This window comes from Cervus elaphus, chromosome 25 (assembly GCF_910594005.1).
Source record: "Cervus elaphus chromosome 25, mCerEla1.1, whole genome shotgun sequence".
Taxonomy (NCBI): domain Eukaryota; kingdom Metazoa; phylum Chordata; class Mammalia; order Artiodactyla; family Cervidae; genus Cervus; species Cervus elaphus.
Window position 1 is genome coordinate 65,613,107 of NC_057839.1, and position 16,955 is coordinate 65,630,061.

General features: G+C 42.2%; 1 protein-coding gene across 3 annotated transcripts in view; it reads right to left on the minus strand.

The window, feature by feature from the left end:
- The window catches only part of ADCY2 (adenylate cyclase 2), a 442,181-nt gene that overhangs the window by 138,637 nt on the left and 286,589 nt on the right, over nt 1-16,955 (minus strand). For all 3 annotated transcript variants that reach the window (XM_043887179.1, XM_043887178.1, XM_043887177.1), the window contains exons 5-6: nt 10,340-10,488; nt 5,553-5,664 (exon numbers count right to left, since the gene is read on the minus strand). In XM_043887179.1, coding sequence (XP_043743114.1) covers nt 5,553-5,664; nt 10,340-10,488 — 261 coding nt within the window. The remainder of the gene's footprint in view (nt 1-5,552; nt 5,665-10,339; nt 10,489-16,955) is intronic.

The following is a 16,955-nucleotide window of genomic DNA, read 5'->3' on the forward strand; positions in this document are numbered from 1 at the left end:
CCCTGTCTTTTGCATCTCCTGCATTGGCAGGAGAATTCTTTACCACCGTGCCAACCTGAGAAGCTGCAAACCAGTTCAGTTTCCCTTAACTGCCCATCAAGACTGAGCCACCCTCACCCACACACCCCTTTACCAAAGCAGGAAGGATGAGGGCAAGGGGTGGGAGGGGAAGGCTGAGAGAGTATTCTGGAATGAATTACACTTAGCAGAGAAATGTGAAGCTAGGCCCATGCTTTGTAGTCTGAACATCCTCAAATACTGACAGTGAAATGAAACGTTCTGTGCAGAGTAGAATTTTTCAGAATAGAAAATGGTGATCAGAACTCAATTGGAATTAGAACTGTATGTCATTTCCTACTATGGTCATGGTTTTCCTCACTTCTTTCAAAGCTGAAGTGAATTCTTACCTGCAGACAAGTAGCTTCTGATAAACATCACTACAGTATAATGCAGTATAACGAGACACCATTCAACAATGCCAAATGATTTAAAACTTAATTCTGACCTTAGGTTAAACCAATTTAATATCAAGTTAGACGAACTCATTTTTCTTGGCTGGGTTGTATTTATATTACAATATCGAGATCAATTTCATTCATATGCATCAATCCTACACTAACCTTTTCAACTAGCTTATAGACTCTTCACTCAAATTTAAAATAAATACATAGACAAAGAAGTACCAAACACAGATTTTTTTTCCCCCTTCTTAACACACAGGCTTATGGATAAACTGAAAATATTTGAAATAATAAAATGAACGTAAGATCTTTTTGTCCTTAAAACATGCGTTAGATTTATGGAAGGTTTTCGCACCTTTCTCTCCCTGTCTCATAGAAAGCTCGTGTACTTCCATGCTTATCTACAGCACTGCAGATGGTGTGTTAATAAATCTTGATAGCAATTTTATATAATAAAAAGGACAAACATTGTTTATTAATCAGGTTCACCTCCCTGATAGCTCAGTTGGTAAAGAATCTGCCTGCAATGCAGGAGACCCTTCTTCGATTCCTGGGTTGGGAAGGTCCCCTGGAGAAGGGAAAGGCTACCCACTCCAGCATTCTGGCCTGGAGAATTCCATGGACTATGTAGTCCATGGGGTTGCAAAGAGTCGGACATGATTGAGCGACTTTCACTTTCACTTCCTAAATATGTATTCTGAGTCTAGAAACAGTAAGATTAATAACAGTGAAATCTTGGTAGCCTTAACAAAGACCAGTTGACTGTATGGGATTATTTCTCGTCTCTTTATGGTGTTCTGTTGGTCTATATGTCTGTTCCTAGTATCCTACTCATTTGAATTGTTGTAGCTGGAAGATATTTTGAAACCAGGAAGTATGAAGCCTCTAGCTTTGCTCTTCTTGCTCAAAATTGCTTTGGATATCTGTGGTCTCTTGTGATTCTATATAAGTTTTAGGATTGATTTTTTTCTACTTCTGTAAAAACTGTATTGGGCTTTTGACTGGGATCGCATCGCATCTGTGGATGGCTTTGGGGACTATTTTAACAAGGTTAATCCTTCCAACCCATGAATATGGGATATCTTTCTACTTATTTGTGCCTACTTATATTTCTTTCATCAATGTTTTATAGTTTTTGGTGTGTAAGTCATTCACTTGCTTAGTTAGGGCTTCTCAGGTGGTGAAGTGGTAAAGAACGGCCTGCTAATGCAGGAGACGTAGGAGACGTGGGTTTGATCCCTGGGTCAGGAAGATTCCCTGGAGTAGGAAATGACAACCCACTTCAGTATTCTTGCTGGTAAAATACCATGGCCAGAGGAGCCTTATGGGCTGCAGCTGATGGGGTCATAAAGAATCAGACACGACAGAGTATAGTCTGTTTAGTTAAGTTTATCCCTAAGTTTTTCATTCTTTTTGATGATAATGTAGATGGAATTGTTTCCTTGATTTTCTTTTGAGATACTTCATTGTTAGTGTATAGAAACACAACAGATCATTGGACACATACTTTGAATCCTGCAACTTTACTGAGTTTAACAGTACTAACAGATTTTTATGCTTCCCTCGTAGCTCAGTTGGTAAAGAATCTACCTGCAAGGCAGGAGACCCGGGTTCAGTCCCTGGGTCGGAAAGATCTCCTGGAGAAGGAAATGGCAACCCACTCCAGTATTCTTACCTGGAGAATCCCATGGACAGAGGAGCCTGGCAGGTTACAGTCCATGGGTTCACAAAGAGCCAGACATGACTTCACGACTAAACCACCAACCACTGCCACCAACAAATTTTTGTGAACTCTTTCAAGTTTTCTACATATAAGGTCATATCATATGCAAACAGTAATAATTTTACTATTTTTTTGACTTGAATGCCTTTCTTTTTCTTGCCTAAGGCCTGTGTCAAGAACTTCCAGCACTATGTTGAAATGAACTGGTGAGAGCAGGTGTCCTTGTCTTCTCCCCAGTCTTAGAGGAAAAGGTTTGTTTTTCACTGCTGAATATGATGTTCACGGCGGGCTTTTCACATATAGCTTTATTGTGTTGAGCTGAGTTCCTTCTTATAAGTTGAGAGGTTTTACTCATAAAAGGGTGTTCAGTTTTGTCAAATGCTCTTTCTGCAATTGATTGAGATGATTATGTGTTTTTTATCCTTCATTATGTTAACGTAGTATGTATATATCTCATCAATTGATTTGCTATGCCATCCAACTTGCATCCCAGAGATAAATCCCATTTGGTCATGGTATATGATTTTTCTTAATGTGCTGTTGAATTTGATTTGTTAATTAAAATAAATTCTTCAGCACTCAGCCTTCTTTGAGCTTTTGAACTGTGGTGTTGGAGAAGACTCTTGAGAGTCCCTTGGACTGCAAGGAGATCCAACCAGTCCATCCTAAAGGAGATCAGTCTTGAATATTCATTGGAAGGACTGATGCTGAGGCTGAAGCTCCAGTACTTTGGCCACCTGATGTGAAGAGCCAACCCATTAGAAAAGACTCTGATGCTGGGAAAGATTGAAGGAAGGAGGAGAAGGGGACGACAGAGGATGAGATGGTTGGATGGCATCCATCACCGACTCAACAGACATGAGTTTGAGCGAGCTCCGGGAGATAGTGAAGGACAGGGAAGCCTGGTGTGCTGCCGTCCATGAGGTGAAAAGAGTTGGACAGGACTCAGTGACTGAACAACAGCAACAACAGAGGAAATAAGCCAGAAACAGAATGACAAATGCTACATGATACCACGCGTATGAGGAGTCTCATTGGTCAAACACAGAAACGGAGTGTAGAATGGTGGTTTCCAGGCCTGGGAGAGGGGGAAAGTGGGGAGGTGTTGGTCAAAGGGTAAAAAGTTCCAGTTATGCATGATGAGTAAGTCCTAGAGATCTACTGTACAGCACAGTGTCCATAACTAACGATACTATACTGTATACCTAAACACAGGCTGCAAAGGGAGATCTTAAGTGTTTTAATCACAAAATAATAATGATAATGATAATAAATTAAGAGGGAAAAATGAAGATCTGTAGGTGATAGATGATTATGGCATAGATTGTAGTGATGGTTTCAAGGGTGTATCCCTAAGGCTCAATAAGTTGTATGCATATTAAATATGTACAGCTTTTTGTAAGCTAACTATACCTCATTAAAGTGGATAAAATATCACAGTGAATGAGCAATGACGCTGAGTTCCTTAAAGTAATGTGCTTTTCGTGGCATTCACTCAATGGACTGAGCTGTTTGCTTACAAGGCTCTCTGATTCCATGATCTGAACTATGAGACATGAACTGATATCCAAAGCATGCTGCCCCTGTGACCAACAATGGGTGGACCAAGCTATCCTCGTCCAGACTCTGATATTGCATGGACATTCCTTTGTTATAATCATCAGAGCGGAGCAGGAAATCACACTGATTACGTCTTCTATGGGATATAAACTCAGTCCTCCTCAAATTCATATATTGAAATTCTAACCCCTGGTACCTGTAAATGTGACTTTATTTGGCAATAGGGTTATTGTAGACGTAATTAACTAAGATAAGGTCATACAAGAGTAGAAACTGTTTCTCCCTCAGTCATGTCCGACTCTGTGTGACCACATGGACTGTAGCCCGCCAGCCTCCTCTGTCCATGGGATTTTCCAGGCAAGAATACTGGAGTGGGTTGCCATTTCCTGCTCCATACAGGAGTAGGGTGGGCCCCTAATCCTGTATGATTGGTGTCCTTATAAAGAGAAGTAATTTGGACACAGAGCTCTGAACACAGGGAAAATGCCATCAGAACACTGGAACCTTGTTGTCACCAGCCAAGACTGGAAAGTTTCTTCCTAACGTGTCACCAGGTAGGGCAGCAAAAATGACCTTTTATTAACTCAAACTTCCAAGATGTTATTTTTTAACAGATAATCTCTCTATGCTTTTATTTGGTTTAATAATCATTCATTGACAAGTATTTCCTTTCCCCTGCTTAGGTCACAAGGAACCAATAATTGGCAACATAGACAACTGGCTGTTCCTTCATGGAGAATATAGTCAAGATATTGTTTTCTTTTTTCTCCTAAAGATGAGCCCTCCCAACCCCAATGCAACCTTTTCCCTTGGTTTGGTAAAGGAAGGAATCAGAGCTGTAGTCTCAGTGAATTGTTTAGAATCCCCAGTGAAATCGTCATGGTCAGTTGGGCAATATAAGGCATCTCATGGGGAGCTTGACCGAGGAGTGACTCTGTGAACATCTGAAAGCCAGATTTGTGCCTGGGAGCTTGGCTGGAATGTTCTCTATTGTTTAAGTGTGAGGGAAATTTCACCATGAACTGAACTTAGAACTAACTCTTCCTAATGTAAAAAATACATTTTGATAAGCATAATAAAGGATTTTTGTTGGGAACCATCCAAAGACAAAAATTAAGAGCAGAAACATTTTATGAGGCAGAAATAGAGGGCTAGCAAGAAAAAAATACCAATATTCCCACCAGAAATCTTAATCGTTCCAATAAATAAGTCTGGAGTGTGGTCTGGTATGGTTTTAAATCAGCTGTCATCATTTCTTCTCTGAAACTTCCCACAAATGAGCATATGAATGGTGAATACTGAGCTTACATCTCCGCAAGTGGCACAAGGGCCAATGGATGAAAATCAGACAGCAGTAAATAAGGCCTTAGGACGAAGGGATGCATCCTGTCTTAAGGATTTTCCCAGCATGCCGCTTAACACTGTGAATATGTAAAGGTTACAACTGGCGAGGAAATTATGTTTCCAACTCATTGACATCAAAATGCCTAAAAAGAGAAGCTAAGAACAGCATAGTGCAGAGAGATGTGCAAATCAAGTCTCGTTATCTTGAATGTATTTATTATATGTGTGCTGAATTATATATAAGCCAGAGTCTTAAAAATAAATGAAAGCATATGCTAGTTATATGCTACAGCATTTTCTCTTTCCCAGTGTAGGTCTGAGACTTATCAATGGCAAATAAGTCCAACAAATCTAAGATTCCTAAAGGATGCTTTTATGAAGAGGCAAAAAACTGGTAAGGACCAAGAAAAGGTAAGCCCAAATTTGATATATCCTCAAAATAGAAAGCAATCACGAATACTCACCTTTGCAATTTGATCGAACTTTCCAAAGAGTTCATTCAGCATGTGGACAAGTTCTCCAGGGGAGCAGTCACTGGCCAGACGGGTGAACCCGACAATGTCCGCGTAGAGGATACTGTGGGAACAAGCCAAGGGGTGCATATGTGCAAGTTTATATTCGCTAAGAAAGCAATGGTAGTCTTCCCCACTAAAAGAGGACAATTTCTTACATTTTACATTTTTGCAAAACATCATTCCCCTAGGTATGGAATACATAAACATGTTGCTAAACTTTCCCATTAATTTTTTTGATGTTACATTTTTATAATTAAGATCAGGGAAGAAAGCCATGTGATCCACTTTCTCTATTCTAGTCCATTCTTACTGACAACACTTCTCCTCTCAGGGCCAGCCCCTCCTTCCCATTCTGGCTTATGTGGTCCTCATCCTGACAGTTCATTACAGTGTCGTAATTCTGATATCAAAGGAATATGCTTCTGTTTGAACTGTTAAGTGATTTTATATTGTAAGTATTCCTAAGTAGAAGAAGCAAAATCATAAAAGTCAAATCCTGTTTTTTGATTGAAAGGCAAAATTCTGGGTTCTTTGCTAACTTCCAGGAAAGGAGATGCCTCTTCCTAAAGCTCAGAGCTGAGTTTGGGGGAAGCATTAAACGAGGAAGGACGCCAACTAATGTCCAGTTACAGTAATAACAAGTACTATAAAGGCAAACAGTAGAATGCCATCAATCAGAGTACTAGGGGTGGTAAGCTGAGCACCGAAGAATTGATGCTTTTGAACTGTGGTGTTGGAGGACTCTTGAGAGTCCCTTGGACTGCAAGGAGATCCAACCAGTCCATCCTAAAGGAGATCAGTCCTGGGTGTTCATTGGAAGGACTGATGTTGAAGCTGAAACTCCAATACTTTGGCCACCTGATGCGAAGAGCTGACTCATTTGAAAAGACCCTGATGCTGGGAAAGACTGAAGGTAGGAGGAGAAGGGGACAACAGAGAATGAGATGGTTGGATGGCATCACTGACCCAATGGACATGAGTCTGAGTAAACTCCGGGAGCTGGTGATGGACAGGGAGGCCTGGTGTGCTGCAGTCCATGGGGTCGCGAAGAGTCGGACACGACTGAGCAACTGAACTCTGAACTTCACTGAGGGGAGGTGAAGAATCTGGGACACAGTCACTAAGGAACTGACAGCACAGCTTCCCCTCACGGCATGTACAGCCTGGGGGGTGAATGCGAGATTCCTTAGAGTTTTGTATGCGTTTAGCTAACCTTGATGAATCAGGATTGAAGAACACAACACCTGCGTGTGCATTACAACTTTACCTACACAGCAACGTGCTTCTGTTTTACATAAAGACCTTATTATGTGTTCAGTTGTGTCTGACTCAGACCCCATGGACTGTAGCCCACCAGGCTCCTCTGTCCACGGGATTCTCCAAGCAAGAATACTGGAGTGGGTTGCCATTTCCTCCTCCAGGGGATCTTTCCCACCCAGGGACTGAACCCACTTCTCTTGTATTTCCTGACTTGCCAGGTGGATTCTTTGCCACTGTGCCACCTGGGAAACCCCGAAGACCTAATAAAGAAGCCTAAAATTGCTGCTGACAATTTGAGTTTCAGGTAATACATACAGTATGGTTTAAGATGGGCCATGAAACAAAAATAACTACCAATTCACACTCATTAGGATAGCTTTTTTTTTTTTTTTTAAAGAAAATAACAAGCGTTGCTGAGGATGTAGAGAAATTAGAACTAGTAAGCATCCTAGGGGAAATGTAAAATGGTATAGGCACTACAGAAAAGAGTGATGTTTCTTCAAAAAAATGAAACAGAATTACTGGATGAACTGGCAATTCCACTGCTGGTTATACACCCCAAAGAACTGAAAGTAGGAACTCAGATATTTATATACCCATGCCCACACCCTGCCTCAGGATGAAAAGGCCATAGGTTTCAGATTTCTTTTAAAATTAATTGGTACTGCATGACATTTAAGCTTCTGTATTTTCAAGTTTTAAGTTATGTATTTACTTTAGGCGCTTCCCTCCTGGCTCAGACAGTAAAGACTGCCTGCAATGCAGGAGACTCAGGTTTGATCCCTGAGTTGGGAAGATCCTCTGGAGAAAGGAATGGCAAGCCATTCCAGCATTCTTGCTTGGAAAATTCCATGGACTAGGGGGAACCAGGTTGGCTACGGTCCACGGGGTCACAGAGTCAGACACGACTGAGCGACTAACATTAACACTTTTATTTAGGATCCCAAATATATTTTCTGAATTTAAATTTGATTCAATCCTGCAAACATACTGTATGGTCTCTGAAAGCAGCTGAAGCTGCTTCACCAACCCTTTGCCTTAGGTTGTGTGGTAACTGGCTTCCAAGGTGGCCCCAGTCATCCTTACCTCCCTTGTACTGTCCCTCCCCATAATGGCTAGGAATGACTTGTGTAACTAATAGAATACTGTAGGCATAGCCAGAAATGACCTTCTGTAAGAGACACTGCAACTTCTACCTGGCTCTCTCTTGGATCCTTCCCTCTGGGGAAGCAAGCGGCCATATTGTGAGGACACTCAAGCAACACATGAAGAGGTCTAGTGATGAAGATCTGAGGCCTCCAGGCAACAGGAAGTTAACCTGCCCACCAGGTGAGAAGCCACATCCGGAGCACAGCCCCCAGCAGCCTGAAGCCTCATGGGGAAGTCTATGCCAGAACCATTTAAGATGCTCCCAAACTCCAGCCCACAGAAACTGTGAGATGTCTATGTTCTTTAAAACCACTAAGTTTGGGGGTAATTTGTTACATAGAAATTGATAAGATAGATATTATGCAGACTCTTTATCAACTGCCTGAAATTGGTCGTGTCATCCATTATTTTTGCAGGTCTAGGGTTCCTGAACTATATCACAACCACTTAGAGTCTGTGATCCTCTTTAGATACAGACGTGTTAATATTTATTTTTACACATTTTGAATACCAATAAGTGACTTAAAAATAATCAGGATGGAAGGGCCATTCCTGATTTTCAGACAGTTAAGGCTAGAAAGAGCAATTTCTAGTAAAATACAACTTATCAGATACTAAAAAAATTTTTCTTTAATCATGTAGGCAAAAATGCTTAAAAACCTAAAGGCAAGCTAGTGTTTTAAATAATTTCACTCACTAATATGTATGAATGTTCTCTCTCTGTGTTTATATATATATATATACATACACATACACACACACACACACACATATATATATATACACATATACACCCATAGTTTATTATTCAAAAAAATGATGGGGACTTAAAAATATTTACTGATTCCTCATTAATATGCAACTTTTTTCTGTTATCTCCCTCTCAATAAACATTTCTTATTGTATATTAGCTCCTGTGTGCTTGGGCCACACCTCTTTCTAAAATCATGTGTCAAAATGAGATTTGTCTTAGCAATGCAGTTAAGCTACAGTTAGTGCTTCCCTAACTGTAGCTCAGATGGTAAAGAATCTGCCTGCAATGCTGGGTGTGATCCCTGGGTCAGGAAGATCTCCTGGAGAAGGGAATGGCAAGCAACTCCAGTATTCTTGCCTGGAGAATTCCATGGACAAAGGAGCCTGGCCAGCTACAGTCCATGGGGTCGCACAGAGTCCGACACGACTGAGTGACTAACAGTTTCACTTTCATTTTAAGCTAAAGTTAAATTTATTTCTTATTAATCAATTTCAGAAATCCTTGACCTGAAGTAATCGGACCTAAGGCAGCAACATGCAATGGAAAAAGTCTGGAGTTGGGGGCAAACAGCCTGAGTTTGATTCTAGACGATGAGCTACACGTTTCAGCTTTGTTTGTGGTTGTTGTTAATAAACTGTTGAATGGAGGGGCGAGTAACCCTGACAACTAAAGGAGTAACGTGATGAATGAGGCAGGCACAAGTTACTCACTGAGATAACCCAGCCAGAAGAGCAAGCATCACTGCAATATAATGGAACAGACGGAAGGACAGGCCTCCATGGAATTGGGATCAGAAACAGGTCGGCATGGAGGTGAGGACCAGAGTGCCTATGTCTGGAGGGGCCAGAGACCACGAGGAGAACGGGAGGGAACACCCACTCCAGACTGAAATGAGGACCCACCTGGCACCCGTCCAGAGCTCAAGGGAGAAGGGGTCCTACACGACCTCTCTCCTGACCACAGTTCCTTGTTAGTTTTCCAGTTATCAAGATGCCAGGAATGGCTCCCTGGGAAGCATATATGACTGCCACTCTTGGACCAGCTGTACTTTCAGTGTAATTTAGTTAAGGTGCACGCTGGTCACCTACGATGCTGGTACTGGCCACACCCAGAGACACCCCCCCCTCCTTCCTGAGGGACAGCAGGACACCCAGCCTCCCTGGAAAGTGCTGGCTCCCTGAGACCTTGCCCTTGCCAAGCCCATCTTGAGGAACCAGTCCTTGTGCCTAGAGCCCACCGACTCTCTAATCTTACTGAGATACCGAGTCCTGGGTTCCTGGGACACAGGGAGATCTGACCTGAGAGTTCCCAGAATGAAGGCCCCACCGGCCACTTCTCTCCCCTTTGTAATGGCTGGTCCCAAAATGCAACAAGTAGAAAGGCCTGTTTTCTCATCTGAATGAGCGGGAGGCCCTCGCACACGGGTAGGTAGAGTGGACACTATGCTTTGCGCCAAGATGAACACCTCCGAAGGCCACGTGACGCTGTCAGACGGGGACTTCCGGTGACCTACATCCGCCGCCCGGTGTCGGGCTCCCCAGCCTCGCCGAGAAGGGAAGACGGCGCGGCGTACCTGACGTTGGTGTGCCGCTTGACGTAGAGGTTGTGGAAGTTGTTGGTGTTCTCCATCTGGCCGGCTTTGGGGCCCTGCAGCCTCTGGATGATCTCAGCTTTCATCTCCATGGCTATGTGTGCCGGCAGCAAGGACAGCAGGAGCCGCTCCTGAAACCAGGGTGGAAGGAAGACAGAGAGATGTCACACCACCGAGGTCACAGCAAAGACCGAATGAAACCATCACGGAGCGGGGCCAATCTGAGGACTCTAACAAGTTCAAATACAGATTCTAGAGATAACATGTTTAAAAAAATCCAATTTTCCAAGGTCAGAGTGTGTTATTAGATTATTTATTGAGTTCTAAGCATATGTTCTGCAGTGCAAAGAAAAGGAAGGCATAGTTATTTCCCCAAGGATATTATTTATCTATTGTGATTTTAAAGGAGTGAAATGGAAATAATACGAAGATGCCAGAAACCAGTGGTCAGTCGGAGATAGAAGACTCTCATTTTTGCCTACTTGTTTGCTTGAGAGATAAAGTACAAGCTATATTGCACTTTTGAAAGTCAAGCAATATTCCACATTTCCTAAATAAGATAGTCACACATTTTCAAACATTTCATTTCCTCTGTGGTGATCATACAATCCTTTTTCGTGATTCTGAACTATTGTAAAGACAGAGTCAGAAATATTAGTCTCTGAGAAAATGTCATCTATGAGAAACTATAGGCGGGTCACAAAGAAATGACAACATATGAACCTTTCTTATTTTTTTAGTCTTTAAATTCAGTAAATGCTGTACATGATAGCATGCAATATTATACATATGTTAATTGCATTTATTATACTTAGAATGGCACTTTTTCATTCCCTTTAAAGAACCTGTAATTTTTTTTTTTTTTTGAGAAGAAGTATCATGGAAGGTCAATCTTTGAAAGTTGATATTTACTCTAGAGTACTTTAAACATAAATCTAATATAGAAAACACCACATATTCCTCCGGTATTGTGGATTCAGCTAGTGATATTCAATGTGTATAAATGAGCACCTGTTGAGCAAAAGAGTTTCTCTTCTTCCACATTTTTCTCTTTAACAGATTTCTTTTTGGAGAAAGTGGTGAGAGAGTAGAGGAGGGTGGGTGAAAGTGGGCTTTGCCCCCAGATGCGCTGGCCCACATGTTTGTCCCCTGGATCCACCCACAGCGCACGTCACTTTGGGATGGTTGGGAACTTTCATGATGGAGCAGAGGGGAGGCCAGAAGCACATCTTGAGGTAGATGAAATGACCCTCACCACAGCCTATCCCCAGCCTGCTCCAGGAAAACACAGGTGCAAAGTCAACAGGAGACTCTGTGCGGGCCTGTGCGGGGCCTCAGTGCGTGGTCGGGGGCGTCTCTCCATGAACTGGCATATCTGAGTGTTGGTCATCTGTTCTTTCCTTCCTTCATTCACCCAATCAGGAAACATCCATCACTGCCCACGGAATGCCGGACTCTTGATGAGGACTAATGATAAACGCGAAGATGAAGGAGACGGTGTCTCCAGCAGCACAGCTATCAGAGGAGACTAGGACAGGCTGGTGTTTGGAGGCATCCACACACCTTGGAAAACAGAAGGGAACTAACAGAGCAGGAGCCCCTGCCATGCACCACATGCTTCCAGGAGCTCTCTTTATGTGCTACATCAATATCAGAAAAAGAGTGTAGATAGATAGTTCAGTCTTAGGGGAAAAGGATTGACAAGTCCCCATATTTTTTAGAAAAAAAAATTTTTGAAGGGGTAGCGATACCACTAGATTTCATTGTGGACAGTGGCAATATAACCCCTTATGTGGTTCCTTGCACTCAGAGACCGGTGATGTGAAGGGCAGTTAAGTGGGGGGGGCTTTTTTATTGTTTGATGTCTCAGCTCCTAGGAGTTCCTGGAAAGTAGCATTTTCTCTGTAGTTATTTGCTGAATGAATGAATGCCCTGCAGTGCATTTTGTCTGGGGCATAATAGAGAAAAATCCCATTTCAAAGTCCGTGTTCATTGTTGGTACTGCATATGATAGAGACCCGGGTAGGCAGGGCTTATGTTTCAAGATCAGGTTAATGACCTTTTTGGTCATCAATACCAGGCCTGGGCAAAATCTGGGTCAGTGATCTTCACCCAAAGGGAAATTTAACTATTCTGCAAAGCAAGGCAATGCTTATTTTGGGTTTTTCTCTCTGGCAGACAGTGACACTGGGAGAAAGAGTGACTGCCTCTGGAGATACAAGAGGAGCCCCAACTTCACATCAGCAGGCTGCACCCAAGGAGAAAGGTGACATTCAAAGTGTCTCCTGGTTGGAAAACCATTGGTAAACACCAGCAACCACTTGAAGTTACATTTTGATTTGATTCGTATTCTGAGCTTGAATTTCCTTCCATTATTCTCCAAGTTTCACTAATGACCTAACAATACAACAGCATCATGTTAGCTTAAAGGTGAGGAGGTGAATTCCAATTTTGGACTAAAACAGAATTTTGAAAGAGCAGGAACCCTGTCCAATGGCGAGACCTCTCATCATGCAGACAAGGGCTAAGATGAACAACAGCAGGATGACAGAGAATAACTGAGTTCAATAATAGAAGAAGAAATCAAGTCATGTTTTGGTTTGTTAACAGAACAAGTGACCCCAGAAAAATGGAGCCACTTGGAACTCAGATTACCAAGAAATTACTAATGATGTGAAAAATGTTCAGTCGCTCAGTCATGTCCGACTCTGCAATCCCATGGACTACAGCACGCCAGGTTTCCCTGTTCATCACCATCTCCTGGGGCTTGCTCAAAGTCATGTCCATCGAGTTGGTGATGCCATTCTACACTCTTCATCCTCTGTTATCCCCTTCTCCTCCTGCCCTTGGTTTTTCCCAAAATCAGGGTCTTTTCCAATGACATGAAAAATGGATATCCATATTTTAAAACTTAGAATAAAACCTATATCCTTGTTACACACAAACTGAGAGTGCAAAACATTTGACTGATGATCTAGTGTCTATACAAATCTGATCCCTCTACTATCTCAGAACCCAACGAAAAGGTAGTGGGATTTATTTTTAAAATAAATGGCACTTTATTACCTTTTGTAATCTTATTACAAAGTAGAGCTATTCCATCATCTACTTGTCTTTTGCTACTCACCCATCAAATACATGTAATTGCCTCTTACTTTCTTTTTTCTACATTTTGGCTTCCATGACCAACCAGATGGTTAGACATTTGGGAAGTCTGAAAGTCACAAAATACGTGATACATCCAAGGAAGTACTTAGATGATAGACTTTGCTTCTTCAAGTTTGGAACCAAGTTATGCTAATGTTGCCTTCACTCAACTCCATTTTGGTAGCTATTGAGCACACTGTATGTACTGAGTAACTCTGTATGGGATGGTCTCTGTTTCTCTATTTATTGATCACAGTATTGGATGAGGTCAAAATTGTATAAAGGAGTCATAATGTTCAAAATCTGTTTAAACAAATAGAGGAGATCTAGGGAGAAAACTGTGGAATTGATGTCAACAAAGTCAGAAGACTCATCTGGTCATCCTCTAAGGCATGATGAAAGCAGACCCAGATGGGAGACAAAGGAGGCATGTTACTGTGTGTTAGGTGCTCAGTCGTGTCTGACTCTTTTGTGACCCAATGGACCCTGGCAGGCTCCTCTGTTCATGGGATTCTCCGGGCAAGAATACTGGAGTGGGTTGCCATTCTCTTCTCTAGAGGATCTTCCTGACCCAGAAATAGAACTCGTGTCTCCTGCATTGTAGGCACATTCTTTACTGAGTCAGTCAGTTCAGTTCAGTTGCTCAGTTGTGTCCGACTCTTTGCAACCCCATGGACTGCAGCACGCCAGGCTTCCCTGGAGCTTACTCAAACTCATGTCCATCAAGTCAGTGATGCCATCCAACCATCTCATCCTCTGTCGTCCCCTTCTCCTCCCACCTTCAATCTTTCCCAGCATCAGAGTCTTTTCAAATGAGTCAGTTCTTTGCATCAGGTGGCCAGAGTATCGGAGTTTCAGCTTCAGCATCAGTCCTTCCAATGAATAGTCAAGACTGATCTCCTTTAGGATGGACTGGTTGGATCTCCTTGCAATCCAAGGGACTCTCAAGAGTCTTCTCCAACACTATAGTTCAAAAGCATCAATTCTTCTACTGAGTCAGAGATGCCATCAAATCTCTATCATAAAGCAAGCAGACCTTGAACACAGATTTATTAACTTTTAAAACAGTGACAAGAAATGCTGGCATGTAGGATATAATAGATTATGAATCTGGTCTAGGCTATCTATTTAGAAATCTCAGTGGAATCTGTGTCTACAGAGATGTCTGGTGATCAACTTAATTAGATTACAACCAGCTTTGTACTTTCTGATGGATGACGGATGAGTCAAGGGCTAAGAAAAACCAAAGTGTACCAGGTCACAAATCTCAGTTGACATCCTTCTGCATTATTACCTTATGAGGATAACTTGTGTGTCCCTGTGGACTCAGCACAGTCTTCTGTTGAATTTAAAGGTATCAGTTGATTCTCCCATTGTTTACATTCATTTCCAGTCATGGTTCTGAAGCCCATGTTGTTGGTGTCCTAACCATATTCCCTCTCCCATCCTTGGAGGTCGCCTGCAGCCTGGTTCTTTCTAAATCTACAGTTTCCTGTGCCTCAATCAATGAGGAAGTGATTGGTGGATAAATATCCCAGCGCCGGCGCCCACATCCTCAGTGGGGAGATCTGAGCATCTCCCACTCTCCCCTCCGAGGGTCTCCAGATGGACTGAGCCCCTGATGCCAGCCGCCCCTTTCAGTAGCTGGAGTTGGACCCTGCCTGATTCACTCCCTCACTTGGCCACCTGAAACCACTAAACCATCCAACTAAATGTCCAAACTCATCCTCATCTGAGCGTTGCTCAGGGTAAACCTGACTGAGACTTTTGCAAGCACCTTTGTTTTCTGCCTGGACTTCGTTTCCACCAGGACTTCCTGGTGGCTCAGACGGTAAAGCATCTGCCTACAATGCGGCAGACTCGGGTTCAATCCCTGGGTTGGGAAGATCTCCTGGAGAAGGCAATGGCAACCCACTCCAGTATTCTTGCCTGGAAAATCCCATGGACGGAGGAACCTGGTAGGCTATAGTCCATGGGGTCACAAAGAGTCGGACATGACTCAGCAACTTCACTTTTTTCACCTTTTTTTAGTTTTCTGCCTACATTCTGTAATAAGAATACACTAAATCCCAAGGGGCTTCCCAGATGGCTCAATGGTAAAGAGTCTGCCTGAAATGTAGGAGATTCAGGAGTCATGAGTTCGATCCCTGGGTTGGGAAGATCCCCTGGATGAGGACATGGCAACCCACCCCAGTATTCTTGCCTGGAGAATCCCAGGGACAGAGGAGCCTGGTGGGCTATAGTCTGTAGGGTCGCACAAAATTGGACATGACTGGAGCAATTTAGCACACACGCAAACCCTCAGGACCACAGAGCCAGCCTTCCCTAAAGGACAGATTCCATGAACACAAAAGATGAATTAAATAAAGTAATTCTCTTTCATGCCCATAGCTTCATTTAATGACCAAATGTAAATCATGGTCTTTAATTTAGTCCCACGTGTAGACAGATGACTGGCTTTTTATAGGTAGTTTGAAAAATACAGGAAATCAACTCCATATGTTGTGTAAACCAAATTTTTCCTTTTGTGTGTGTGTTAAAGAATCTTTGTGAAGTTAGAGTGGAATAAAGATGTTAGTAACAGCCTACCAGCCAAAAAGAAAAGAACCCAAGTCTTCTCGATTATCACGTGATTTTGGTACCACTGATGGACAGCAAGACCAGTGACCAAAGCCCATGGACAGGATTTGGGTTCTAGGGTCTGCACACGTCCTCTTGGTCATCACGGCATTGGATAAAGGGGTAAGCCTTAAATAAAAGTCTGCACTTGAACATGCTGAATCAAGTCACTTTTAAATACATCTTTCTTCCCTTATACAGTGCTTTGCTCTGAAAGGAAAGCCCAATATTATGGCACACATGATAAATTTCAACTCAACTCATAATCTGACAAGGTTAATATTTCCATTAATATTTCAGCTTTTTGCTAATGTAGCTGTGTGCCCTGCCAAATTATGTGAAAGCAACACACAAACTTAAGTGCTTAATATGCTGGGTATGACTTAGCTACATTATCTCCAAATACACTGGAGAAACTCCTTAAGGGGATTTTTGGAAAATCAAGTTGTCTCAAAACTGATTGATGCACACCAAGGCTATTTCTTTCTCTTGTTAGAAAAGACTGTCTAGTGACAGAGAATTTGGCTAATTCCAGGCTATTCAAAGATCATACAGTGCATGGGTCAGCCTTGGTTTGAGAGTTTCATTTTAACACATCTCTTTATTAAGCCTCTAATTAATATTCATTAAATTCATAAATTTTTCTGAGAACGTGTTCTTTTAAATTGTGCCTCGTAGAAAGCTACAGAGTTTGTAAATTTCAATTTACTATTGATCAAAATTCAAGACACTCTCCAACTCCAAATTGTTTGTAACACAATGCAACAAAGGAGATATTTAACTTTACTTTTTTATGCCATTTTTGAGATTATATCAGTTGACAAGAAAATCC